The sequence below is a fragment of the Oncorhynchus masou genome, chromosome 2, assembly GCF_036934945.1.
Source record: "Oncorhynchus masou masou isolate Uvic2021 chromosome 2, UVic_Omas_1.1, whole genome shotgun sequence".
NCBI classification, from domain to species: domain Eukaryota; kingdom Metazoa; phylum Chordata; class Actinopteri; order Salmoniformes; family Salmonidae; genus Oncorhynchus; species Oncorhynchus masou.
The window spans coordinates 7,479,279-7,492,181 of NC_088213.1; the positions used below are offsets into that span (position 1 = coordinate 7,479,279).

The 12,903-nt window shown below is 47.1% G+C and overlaps 1 protein-coding gene and 2 long non-coding RNA genes across 3 annotated transcripts in view; 1 reads left to right on the plus strand and 2 right to left on the minus strand.

Annotated features, from left to right (window-relative positions):
- Positions 1–1,503: 1,503 nt before the first annotated feature.
- On the minus strand, positions 1,504–2,704 carry LOC135554790 (uncharacterized). The gene is made up of 2 exons (XR_010457742.1): positions 2,517–2,704; positions 1,504–2,420 (listed from the first exon to the last, which is right to left on the minus strand). It is a non-coding gene; the product is annotated as an uncharacterized LOC135554790 (long non-coding RNA).
- Positions 2,438–2,965, plus strand: LOC135554793 (uncharacterized). The gene is made up of 3 exons (XR_010457743.1): positions 2,438–2,498; positions 2,711–2,758; positions 2,882–2,965. It is a non-coding gene; the product is annotated as an uncharacterized LOC135554793 (long non-coding RNA).
- Positions 2,735–12,903, minus strand: part of LOC135554779 (rhophilin-2-like) — a 94,219-nt gene continuing 84,050 nt past the window's right edge. Inside the window, exons 14-15 of the mRNA XM_064987212.1 lie at positions 7,857–8,012; positions 2,735–6,377 (exon numbers count right to left, since the gene is read on the minus strand). Coding sequence (XP_064843284.1) covers positions 6,117–6,377; positions 7,857–8,012 — 417 coding nt within the window. The 3' untranslated portion in view covers positions 2,735–6,116. The remainder of the gene's footprint in view (positions 6,378–7,856; positions 8,013–12,903) is intronic.

Consider the following 12,903-nt stretch of genomic DNA (forward strand, 5'->3'; position numbering starts at 1 on the left):
GACACTCTACATACTATAGACACTCTACATACTATATACACTGCTCAAAAAAATAAAGGGAACACTAAAATAACACATCCTAGATCTGAATGAATGAAATATTCTTATTAAATACTTTTTTCTTTACATAGTTTAATGTGCTGACACCAAAATCACACAACAATTATCAATGAAAATCAAATTTATCAACTCCATAGAGTTCTGGATTTGGAGTCACACTCAAAATTAAAGTGGAAAACCACACTACAGGCTGATCCAACTTTGATGTAATGTCCTTAAAACAAGTCAAAATGAGGCTCAGTAGTGTGTGTGGCCTCCACGTGCTCAGTGTAAACCTGCTTTCATCTGTGAAGAGCACAGGGTGCCAGTGGCGAATTTGCCAATCTTGGTGTTCTCTGGCAAATACCAAACGTACTGCACGGTGTTGGGCTGTAAGCACAACCCCCACCTGTGGACGTCGGGCCCTCATACCACCCTCATGGAGTCTGTTTCTGACCGTTTGAGCAGAGAGATGCACATTTGTGGCCTGCAGAGCTCTGGCAGTGCTCCTCCTTGCACAAAGGCGGAGGTAGCGGTCCTGCTGCTGGGTTGTTGCCCTCCTACGGCCTCCTCCATGTCTCCTGATGTACTGGCCTGTCTCCTGGTAGCGCCTCCATGCTCTGGACACTATGCTGACAGACACAGCAAACCTTCTTGCCACAGCTCGCATTGATGTCCCATCCTGGATGAGCTGCACTACCTGAGCCACTTGTGTGGGTTGTAGACTCCGTCTCATGCTACCACTAGAGTGAAAGCACCACCAGCATTCAAAGTGACCAAAACATCGGCCAGGAAGCATAGGAACTGAGAAGTGGTCTGTGGTCCCCACCTGCAGAACCACTCCTTTATTGGGGGTGTCTTGCTAATTGCCTATAATTTCCACCTGTTGTCTATTCCATTTGCACAACAGCATGCGCAATTTATTGTCAATCAGTGTTGCTTCCTAAGTGGACAGTTTGATTTCACAGAAGTGTGATTGACTTGGAGTTGCATTGTGTTGTTTAAGTGTTCCCTTTATTTTTTTTTAGCAGTGTAGTTTCACATTGACGTGACTGGTTGACGGTAGGTGAGGGCGGGAGGTTCTGTAGAAACACAAACTCACTTTCTTGACAACAACTCTCTGGGTCGCTCGGCGAAGCATGAATGCCCTGATTTTTGCAGAGGCCATATCACAGCTGCACGGGCCCGACGCAGACCTCAGCTTGACCACGCAGTACCATTTAAGGAGGCACAGTGATTTTTCAGGTGGACCTGTTAGCAGCCAATAGGTGTGTCTCTGACGGCCAATAAAGCACGACTTGGACCACTGCTCATCCAATCAGCATTTAGGATACAAAACCAGTTTTTATTTTTTTTATTTTTTACAATGATGATTTGTCTTTATAATGTATAAAACGTTGCTCCAACTCACTCCACTATGGATGTAATGTCCCCTCTATGGAAGGCAGAAAGATGCTTCATCTATTCAGTTTATTCACATAGTTTATTGAGATTTAAGTTGACCGAGAACAAACATACATACACGATGATAAAATAACGACGGTACATCGATCAACAGCAAGACATTGTCACCACAGCTGTTTTGTATCCGGCAGTAAGAAAGGAGGTATAGAGTGAAACCATGGAAACCAACAGGAGAACAACAACAACAAGGAGTCCGTCCAAAATGGCCTCCTATCCCCTGTAGTGTGAACTACTTCTAACCAGCGCTCTATGGGCTCACTATATAGGGATTAATTTGGGGTGTACCCCCACTGCAGAAAACATGAGGACTGTGTAGATATTAACAGTGTAAGCCTCCCAACAGAAAACATGACTGTGTAGATATTAACAGTGTAAGCCTCCCAACAGAAAACATGAGAACTGTGTAGATATTAACAGTGTAAGCCTCCCAACAGAAAACATGAGGACTGTGTAGATATTAACAGTGTAAGCCTCCCAACAGAAAACATGAGGACTGTGAAGATATATTCAATATATGCCTCCCAACAGAGATGAATCGTTTATAATCATGCAGTATACTGTACACCTCCCAACAGAAAAAACATTTTACAATAATATATCAACTCAATCATATCCATTCCTACACACATGAAGTCAAAATGCCCTTCAATTCATTTCCCTTCATAATAATGTAACTTTATATATACACACAACTGGAGCAGGACAGCTGTCCGTTATAAACTGTCTCGTGAGGCAATAGTTGGAGTACAGTTTACACAAACATTATAAAAACTGTACAACAACTATTCAGTCACAATTGAGTTCAGTAAAGATGGGACGAGTAACAGAAAAGGATTGTGACTGTCCTCGGTGCAACAGGTGTGTTTACAATCAAACCTAGAGTTGTGACTGTCCAACAGGTGTGTTTACAGTCAAACCTAGAGTTGTGACTGTCCTCGGTACAACAGGTGTGTTTACAGTCAAACCTAGAGTTGTGACTGTCCTCGGTGCAACAGGTGTGTTTACAATCAAACCTAGAGTTGTGACTGTCCAACAGGTGTGTTTACAGTCAAACCTAGAGTTGTGACTGTCCAACAGGTGTGTTTACAGTCAAACCTAGAGTTGTGACTGTCCAACAGGTGTGTTTACAGTCAAACCTAGAGTTGTGACTGTCCTCTGTACAACAGGTGTGTTTACAGTCAAACCTAGAGTTGTGACTGTCCAACAGGTGTGTTTACAGTCAAACCTAGAGTTGTGACTGTCCTCGGTACAACAGGTGTGTTTACAGTCAAACCTAGAGTTGTGACTGTCCAACAGGTGTGTTTACAATCAAACCTAGAGTTGTGACTGTCCAACAGGTGTGTTTACAGTCAAACCTAGAGTTGTGACTGTCCAACAGGTGTGTTTACAGTCAAACCTAGAGTCGTGACTGTCCTCGGTACAACAGGTGTGTTTACAGTCAAACCTAGAGTCGTGACTGTCCAACAGGTGTGTTTACAGTCAAACCTAGAGTTGTGACTGTCCTCGGTACAACAGGTGTGTTTACAGTCAAACCTAGAGTTGTGACTGTACAACAGGTGTGTTTACAGTCAAACCTAGAGTCGTGACTGTCCTCGGTACAACAGGTGTGTTTACAGTCAAACCTAGAGTTGTGACTGTACAACAGGTGTGTTTACAGTCAAACCTAGAGTTGTGACTGTCCTCGGTACAACAGGTGTGTTTACAGTCAAACCTAGAGTTGTGACTGTACAACAGGTGTGTTTACAGTCAAACCTAGAGTGGTGACTGTCCTCGGTCCAACAGGTGTGTTTACAGTCAAACCTAGAGTTGTGACTGTCCTCGGTACAACAGGTGTGTTTACAGTCAAACCTAGAGTTGTGACTGTCCAACAGGTGTGTTTACAGCCAAACCTAGAGTTGTGACTGTCCTCGGTACAACAGGTGTGTTTACAGTCAAACCTAGAGTACCGATGACCTGCACACAATATGCTGCTTTGTGGAATTCAGGAAACCACGAGTGGCATTTCCTGAAAGAAGATGAAACGCAGTGAAAATATAATTTTTTTTACATACCCCTTTGAAGACAATGATCTCAGAAAATACATTACTTTGCAACAGCCAACAGATTTCACAACTTTACCGTCTACACACGCTTTACAATGTACACAGATATTCAGATGTTTCTTTTTGTTTGATTTTTATTACAGAAATAATTTGATTATCAAACGTATAATAATCTACTTTGTAGATAAGAAAGTGCAACACTGCAGTGTCAGAAAAATGTTCAGGTGGACATCCTGTAGAGACCACGAGAGACCAGTAGAAACCCATAGAAACCACTAGAGACCACTAAAAACCCATAGAAACCACTAGAGACCAGTAGAAACCACTAGAGACCAGTAGAGACCCATAGAAACCACTAGAGACCAGTAGAGACGACGAGAGACCAGTAGAAACCACGAGAGACCAGTAGAAACCCATAGAAACCACTAGAGACCAGTAGAAACCACTACAGACCAGTAGAAACCACTACAGACCAGTAGAAACCACTAGAGACCAGTAGAAACCACTACAGACCAGTAGAAACCACTAGAGACCACTAGAGACCAGTAGAAACCACTAGAGACCACTAGAGACCAGTAGAAACCACTAGAGACCACTAGAGACCAGTAGAAACCACTAGAGACCACTAGAGACCACTAGAAACCACTAGAGACCAGTAGAAACCACTAGAGACCAGTAGAATCACAATGGTGGAATCAAACAGGGACTCTTCCCTTCGATGGAACCCAGGCTTAGCGAAATTAACATGAACCTGTTGTATACTATTATATTAACGTTAGCATCTGCAAATACACTGAACACCGGAGACAAAAAACAGACAACACAACCAGCCTTTTTCCCTTTTACAAAATAGCCTTCATTTTTAACAGCAAATATTACACAAACATCCACAGAGATAGAACCACATCTGTCCGCTGGTAGGGAGACTTTTCCCTGCTCTACCAGGAAAGGTTGTCATTAAAATGGCTGCCGGTCAGCAGTACAGGAGGAGGGGGGAAGATATTAGTGTTTAACTACGACGAGTTTCAAAATGGCTGCCGGTCAGCAGTACAGGAGGAGGGGGGATGGATATTAGTGTTTAACTACGACAAGTTTCAAAATGGCTGCCGGTCAGCAGTACAGGAGGAGGGGGGATGGATATTAGTGTTTAACTATGATGAGTTTCAAAATGGCTGCCGGTCAGCAGTACAGGAGGAGGGGGGATGGATATTAGTGTTTAACTACGACGAGTTCCATTTAAAGGCTTGTTAGAACTCACTATTACAATATGGCAGAAGCTTAGGTGAGAGCTGTGTCTCGATGGCCCAGAGGTTTTTTGGTTTATTACACTGCGCCTGCCCCTTCTCCATCCCTCCCTCTTTTCCCCTCAACCCAGGCCCCCTCTCCCCCCCTCTTCTTCCTCCCTCCCCTGACATGCCAATAAAATCTAAAACAGAGATTTCACAAGGCCTACATCAGAACAGCCCACCACACACAATATTCCTTCATATCAACCACAGTAATTGTCTTAACAAGAAATTACACACAAAAATAAAAAAAATAAAGAAATCTATTTTCATCAGCTTACAGCGCATTGTGTTAGCCTATCACGCACTCACTACAGACGGTTAGCCTATCACACACTCACTACAGACGTATCACTTCCTGGTTTAAGAGTTACATACTTCACCTTCTACATAGTGGGATATCTACATAGTATAACTTGACATTTTTTACATTAGAATATCAACACACCGAGTATACAAAACATTAAGAACACCTAGTATACAAAACGTTAAGAACACCTTCCTAATATAGTGACACCGCCATCCTTTTTGCCCTCGGAACGGCCTCAACGTGACAGAACGGCCTCAACGTGACAGAACGGCCTCAACGTGACAGAACGGCCTCAACGTGACAGAACGGCCTCAACGTGACAGAACAGCCTCAACGTGACAGAACAGCCTCAACGTGACAGAACAGCCTCAACGTGACAGAACAGCCTCAATGTGACAGAACAGCCTCAATGTGTCTGGGCGTGGACTCTACAAGGTGTTGAAAGCGTTCCACAGGGTTGCTGGCCCATGTTGCACTCCAGTGCTTCCCACAGGTGTGTCAAGTTGGCTGGATGTCCTTTGGGTGGTGGACCATTCTTGATACACACGGGAAACTGTTGAGTGTGAAAAACCCAGCAGCGTTGCAGTTCTTCACACAAACCGGTGCGCCTGGCACCTACAACCATACCCTGTTCAAAGACACTTAAATATTTTGTCTTGCCCATTCACCCTCTGATTGGCACACAAATACAATCCATGTCTCAATTGTCAAGGCTTGAACATCCTTCTTTAACCCGTCTCCTTCCTCTACATTGATTAAAGTGGATTTAACAAGTGTGCCCACAATGGCACCCTATTCCCTATATAGCTCACTACTTTAGACCAGAGCCCTATTCCCTATATAGTGCACTACTTTAGACCAGAGCCCATAGACCTCCAAAGTACTGCACTATATGGGGAATAGGGTGCCATTTGAGACCTTCACACAGTATTCTCTAACCCAGTAGAGTGTCTAGAGTCCAGTATGTTTCCTTCTCTAGTAAAGAGCGGGGTCGTTGTAGGAGCTGGAGGAAGGGAAGGTGGGACAGGGTTTGTTCCAAGGCAGTGTTCCAGAGTAGTCTGCTGTAGGGAGGCTCAGGGTGCTGGAGCTCTTCAGATGGTTCTTCACGCCCCAGGACAGGAAGGAGCCCTTCTTGGTCACCTTGCGGCCCTTGGGGCTCTTGTCGTCGTCGAATGCCAGGCAGATCATGGAGTAGGTCTTAGATATACCTCCGCAGTACGTGGCACTCTTAGTGGGCTGAGGGGAGGAAGATGAGGGAGGGAGAGAGAAGGAGAGGAAGATGAGGGAGAGAGGTGAGAGAAGAGGGGAGGGAGAGAAGTGAGACAGGAGGGGATGGAGGAAGATGAGGAAGAGAGACAGGAGGGGAGGGAGAGAGGAGGGGAGGAATGAGAGGTGGGAGGGAGGGAGAGAGGTGAGACAGGAGGGGAAGGAGGAAGATGAGGCAGGAGGGGAAGGAGGAAGATGAGGAAGAGAGAGAAGGAGAGGGAGAGAGGAGGGGAGGGAGAGAGGCCATTACTACAGGTAAAGGCTAAACATGTCTAATTTCTACTTAAATGAATTAAACTGTATGAGTTTTAAAAATATTCCCCACAAAAATCAGGGTATTGTCACATAATATAAAAAACACTTCCTGCAGTAGTTATCCATTTGACTAAATGAAAAAAGAGCACATTCAGATGGGAAACTGCTACTTCTGTTTGGAATCGAGAGCTGAGAAAGAGAGGCACTCCTCATCGAGAGCTGAGAGAGAGAGAGGCACTCCTCATCGAGAGCTGAGAGAGAGAGAGGCACTCCTCATCGAGAGCTGAGAGAGAGAGAGGCACTCCTCATCGAGAGCTGAGAGAGAGAGAGGCACTCCTCATCGAGAGCTGAGAGAGAGAGAGGCACTCCTCATCGAGAGCTGAGAGAGAGAGAGGCACTCCTCATCGAGAGCTGAGAGAGAGAGAGCACTCCTCATCGAGAGCTGAGAGAGAGAGAGGCACTCCTCATCGAGAGCTGAGAGAGAGAGAGGCACTCCTCATCGAGAGCTGAGAGAGAGAGAGGCACTCCTCATCGAGAGCTGAGAGAGAGAGGCACTCCTCATCGAGAGCTGAGAGAGAGAGAGGCACTCCTCATCGAGAGCTGAGAGAGAGAGGCACTCCTCATCGAGAGCTGAGAGAGAGAGGCACTCCTCATCGAGAGCTGAGAGAGAGAGGCACTCCTCATCGAGAGCTGAGAGAGAGAGGCACTCCTCATCGAGAGCTGAGAGAGAGAGGCACTCCTCATCGAGAGCTGAGAGAGAGAGGCACTCCTCATCGAGAGCTGAGAGAGAGAGGCACTCCTCATCGAGAGCTGAGAGAGAGAGGCACTCCTCATCGAGAGCTGAGAGAGAGAGGCACTCCTCATCGAGAGCTGAGAGAGAGAGGCACTCCTCATCGAGAGCTGAGAGAGAGAGGAACTCCTCATCGAGAGCTGAGAGTTTGACAGCCCTGATAAATTGCGTTCCTCATTAAGTTATCTGCCATCGCCTGCCGGTCCAGGCTTCCTCAGGAGCCAATAAGGACCTTCCAGGCTTCCTCAGGAGCCAATAAGAACCTTCCAGGGTTCCTCAGGAGCCAACAAGGACCTTCCAGGGTTCCTCAGGAGCCAACAAGGACCTTCCAGGGTTCCTCAGGAGCCAACAAGGACCTTCCAGGCTTCCTCAGGAGCCAATCAGAGCCAGAGGGCGGACCTTACCATGGGCAGGCCGCTGTCCATCAAGCTAACAACGCGGATGTCGATCCCGTCCTCGTCCACATCCTTCAGCAGCCGCATCACATCGCTCACTACCATCCACTTACAGTCCGTGTCTCCCACGGCAACAATGTAGTCCCCCTCTTTCAGCCCGTCGACCTGGTAACAGAGAGATGACAACATTTAGTCATGAACAACAGGTGGAAGGAGGGTTTTAACATTTCCAAAGCAACTGAAATAAAACATAAAAGTGAAATAATCAAAAATGAACAGTAAACATTACTCATGGAAGTTCCAAATAGAATAAAGACATTTCAAATGTCATAAGTCTATTTACCACAGTGTTGTAACGATGTGCAAATAGTTCAAGTACAAAAGGGAAACTAAATAAAAACATCAATTTACACTAGTGTTTGTTCTGCACTGGTTGCCCGTTTCTTGTTCAGTTCTGGCATTTAGGTCGCCAGACTACTAAATGCCCCTGGAAATGATTGATTTCTCCTCTGGCATTTAGGTCGCCAGACTACTAAATGCCCCTGGAAATAATTGATTCCCCCTCTGGCATTTAGGTCGCCAGACTACTAAATGCCCCTGGAAATAATTGATTCCCCCTCTGGGATGGAGAAGCTGTCTTCATTAAAGTACTAGTGGGGGGATACACAGTGTATTCAGAAAGTATTCAGACCCCTTGACTCGACCAAACTGACCAATCGGGGGAGAAGGGCTTTGTGCTTAGGGGTGTTGTCCTGTTGGAAGGTGAACCTTCACCCCAGTCTGAGGTCCTGAGCGATCTGGAGAAGGTTTTCATCAAGGATCTCTCTGTACTTTGCTCCATTCAACTATCCCTTGATCCTGACTAGTCTCACAGTCCTTGTCGCTGAAAAACATCCCCACAGCATGATGCTGTCCATCAAGGGAGGTGACCAAACACCTGATGGTCACTGACAGAACTCCAGTTCCTCTGTGGAGATGGGCGAACCTTCCATAAGGACAACCATCTCTGCAGCACTCCACCAATCAGGCCTTTATAGTAGAGTGGCCAGACGGAAGCCACTCCTCAGTAAAAGGCACATGACAGCCCGCTTGGAGTTTGCCAAAAGGCACCTAAAGGACACTGACCATGAGAAACAAGATTCTCTGGTCTGATGAAACCAAGATTGAAATCTTTGGCCTGAATGCCAAGTGTCACGTCTGGAGGAAACCTTGCACCATCCCTACGGTGAAGCATGGTGGTGGCAGCATCATGCTGTGGGGATGTTTTTCAGCAGCAGGGACTGGGAGACTAGTCAGGATCAAGGGAAGGATGAACGGAGTGAAGTACAGAGAGATCATTGATGGAAACCTGCTCCTGTGCTTGGCCCTCCTATGTTGAACATAATAAACGGCTCTCTATCCACCGGATGTGTACCAAACTCACTAAAAGTGGCAGTAATAAAGCCTCTCTTGAAAAAGCCAAACCTTGACCCAGAAAATATAAAAAACTATCGGCCTATATCGAATCTTCCATTCCTCTCAAAAATCTTAGAAAAGGCTGTTGCTCAGCAACTCACTGCCTTCCTGAAGACAAACAATGTATATGAAATGCTTCAGTCTGGTTTTAGACCCCATCATAGCACTGAGACGGCACTTGTGAAGGTGGTAAATGACATTTTAATGGCATCGGACCGAGGCTCTGCATCTGTCCTCGTGCTCCTAGACCTTAGTGCTGCTTTTGATACCATCGATCACCACATTCTTTTGGAGAGATTGGAAACCCAAATTGGTCTACACGGTCAAGTTCTGGCCTGGTTTAGATCTTATCTGTCGGAAAGATATCAGTTTGTCTCTGTGGATGGTTTGTCCTCTGACAAATCAACTGTAAATTTCGGTGTTCCTCAAGGTTCCGTTTTAGGACCGCTGTTGTTTTCACTATATATTTTACCTCTTGGGGATGTTATTCGAAAACATAATGTTAACTTTCACTGCTATGCGGATGATACACAGCTGTACATTTCAATGAAACATGGTGAAGCCCCAAAATTGCCCTCGCTAGAAGCATGTGTTTCAGACATAAGGAAGTGGATGGCAGCAAACTTTCTACTTTTAAACTCGGATAAAACAGAGATGCTTGTTCTAGGTCCCAAGAAACAAAGAGATCTTCTGTTGAATCTGACAATTAATCTTAATGGTTGTACAGTCATCTCAAATAAAACTGTGAAGGACCTCGGCGTTACTCTGGACCCTGATCTCTCTTTTGAAGAACATATCAAGACCATTTCAAGGACAGCTTTTTTCCATCTACGTACCATTGCAAAAATCAGAAACTTTCTGTCCAAAAATGATGCAGAAAAATTAATCCATGCTTTTGTCACTTCTAGGTTAGACTACTGCAATGCTCTACTTTCCGGCTACCCGGATAAAGCACTAAATAAACTTCAGTTAGTGCTAAATACGGCTGCTAGAATCCTGACTAGAACCAAAAATTTGATCATATTACTCCAGTGCTAGCCTCCCTACACTGGCTTCCTGTCAAAGCAAGGGCTGATTTCAAGGTTTTACTGCTAACCTACAAAGCATTGCATGGGCTTGCTCCTACCTATCTCTCTGATTTGGTCCTGCCGTACATACCTACACGTACGCTACGGTCACAAGACGCAGGCCTCCTAATTGTCCCTAGAATTTCTAAGCAAACAGCTGGAGGCAGGGCTTTCTCCTATAGAGCTCCATTTTTATGGAACGGTCTGCCTACCCATGTCAGAGACGCAAACTCGGTCTCAACCTTTAAGTCTTTACTGAAGACTCATCTCTTCAGTGGGTCATATGATTGAGTGTAGTCTGGCCCAGGAGTGGGAAGGTGAACGGAAAGGCTCTGGAGCAACGAACCACCCTTGCTGTCTCTGCCTGGCCGGTTCCCCTCTTTCCACTGGGATTCTCTGCCTCTAACCCTATTACAGGGGCTGAGTCACTGGCTTGCTGGGGCTCTCTCATGCCGTCCCTGAGGGGGTGCGTCACCTGAGTGGGTTGATTCACTGATGTGGTCATCCTGTCTGGGTTGGCGCCCCCCCCCATGGGTTGTGCCGTGGCGGAGATCTTTGCGGGCTATACTCAGCTTTGTCTCAGGATGGTAAGTTGGTGGTTGAAGATATCCCTCCAGTGGTGTGGGGGCTGTGCTTTGGCATAGTGGGTGGGGTTATATCCTTCCTGTTTGGCCCTGTCCGGGGGTGTCCTCGGGTGGGGCCACAGTGTCTCCTGACCCCTCCTGTCTCAGCCTTCAGTATTTATGCTGCAGTAGTTTATGTGTCGGGGGGCTGGGGTCAGTTTGTTATATCTGGAGTACTTCTCCTGTCCAATTCGGTGTCCTGTGTGAATCTAAGTGTGCGTTCTCTAATTCTCTCCTTCTCTCTCTCGGAGGACCTGAGCCCTAGGACCATGCCCCAGGACTACCTGACATGATGACTCCTTGCTGTCCCCAGTCCACCTGGCCGTGCTGCTGCTCCAGTTTCAACTGAACCGCGGCCCTAGGACCATGCCCCAGGACTACTTGACATGATGACTCCTTGCTGTCCCCAGTCCACCTGGCCGTGCTGCTGCTCCAGTTTCAACTGTTCTGCCTTATTATTATTCGACCATGCTGGTCATTTATGAACATTTGAACATCTTGGCCATGTTCTGTTATAATCTCTACCCGGCACAGCCAGAAGAGGACTGGCCACCCCACATAGCCTGGTTCCTCTCTAGGTTTCTTCCTAGGTTTTGGCTTTTCTAGGGAGTTTTTCCTAGCCACCGTGCTTCTACACCTGCATTGCTTGCTGTTTGGGGTTTTAGGCTGGGTTTCTGTACAGCACTTTGAGATATCAGCTGATGTACGAAGGGCTATATAAATAAATTTGATTTGATTTGATTTGATCCAGATCGCTCAGGAGATCACACTGGGGTGGAGGTTCACCTTCCAACAGGACAACAACCCTAAGCACACACCCCTTCCCTCCTTGAGGCTAAATGTGCGTCAGCCTAACCCTTCCCCCCATTAGCCTAAGTGTGCGTCAGCCTAACCCTTCCCCCCAATAGCCTAAGTGTGCGTCAGCCTAACCCTTCCCCCCATTAGCCTAAGTGTGCGTCAGCCTAACCCTTCCCCCCATTAGCCTAAGTGTGCGTCAGCCTAACCCTTCCCCCCATTAGCCTAAGTGTGCGTCAGCCTAACCTTTCCCCCCATTAGCCTAAGTGTGCGTCAGCCTAACCCTTCCCCCATTAGCCTAAGTGTGCGTCAGCCTAACCCTTCCCCCCATTAGCCTAAGTGTGGTTCAGCCTAACCCTTCCCCCCCATTAGCCTAAGTGTGCGTCAGCCTAACCCTTCCCCCCCCCCATTAGCCTAGGTGTGCGTCAGCTTAACCCTTCCCCCCATTAGCCTGAGTGTGCATCAGCCTAACCCTTCCCCCCCATTAGCCTAAGTGTGCGTCAGTCTAACCCTTCCCCCCCATTAGCCTAAGTGTGCATCAGCCTAACCCTTCCCCCATTAGCCTAAGTGTGCGTCAGTCTAACCCTTCCCCCCATTAGCCTAAGTGTGCGTCAGCCTAACCCTTCCCCCCAATAGCCTAAGTGTGCGTCAGCCTAACCCTTCCCCCCCATTAGCCTAAGTGTGCGTCAGCCTAACCCTTCCCCCCAATTAGCCTAAATGTGCGTCAGTCTAACCCTTCCCCCCATTAGCCTAAGTGTACGTCAGCCTAACCCTCCCCCCATTAGCCTAAGTGTGCGTCAGTCTAACCCTTCCCCCATTAGCCTAAGTGTGCATCAGCCTAACCCTTCCCCCATTAGCCTAAGTGTGCGTCAGCCTAACCCTTCCCCCCATTAGCCTAAGTGTGCGTCAGCCTAACCCTTCCCCCAATTAGCCTAAGTGTGCGTCAGTCTAACCCTTCCCCCATTAGCCTAAGTGTGCTTCAGCCTAACCCCTCCCCCCCATTAGCCTAAGTGTGCGTCAGCCTAACCCTTCCCCCCATTAGCCTAAGTGTGCGTCAGCCTAACCCTTCCCCCCATTAGCCTAACTGTGCGTCAGCCTAACCCTTCCCCCCCTTTA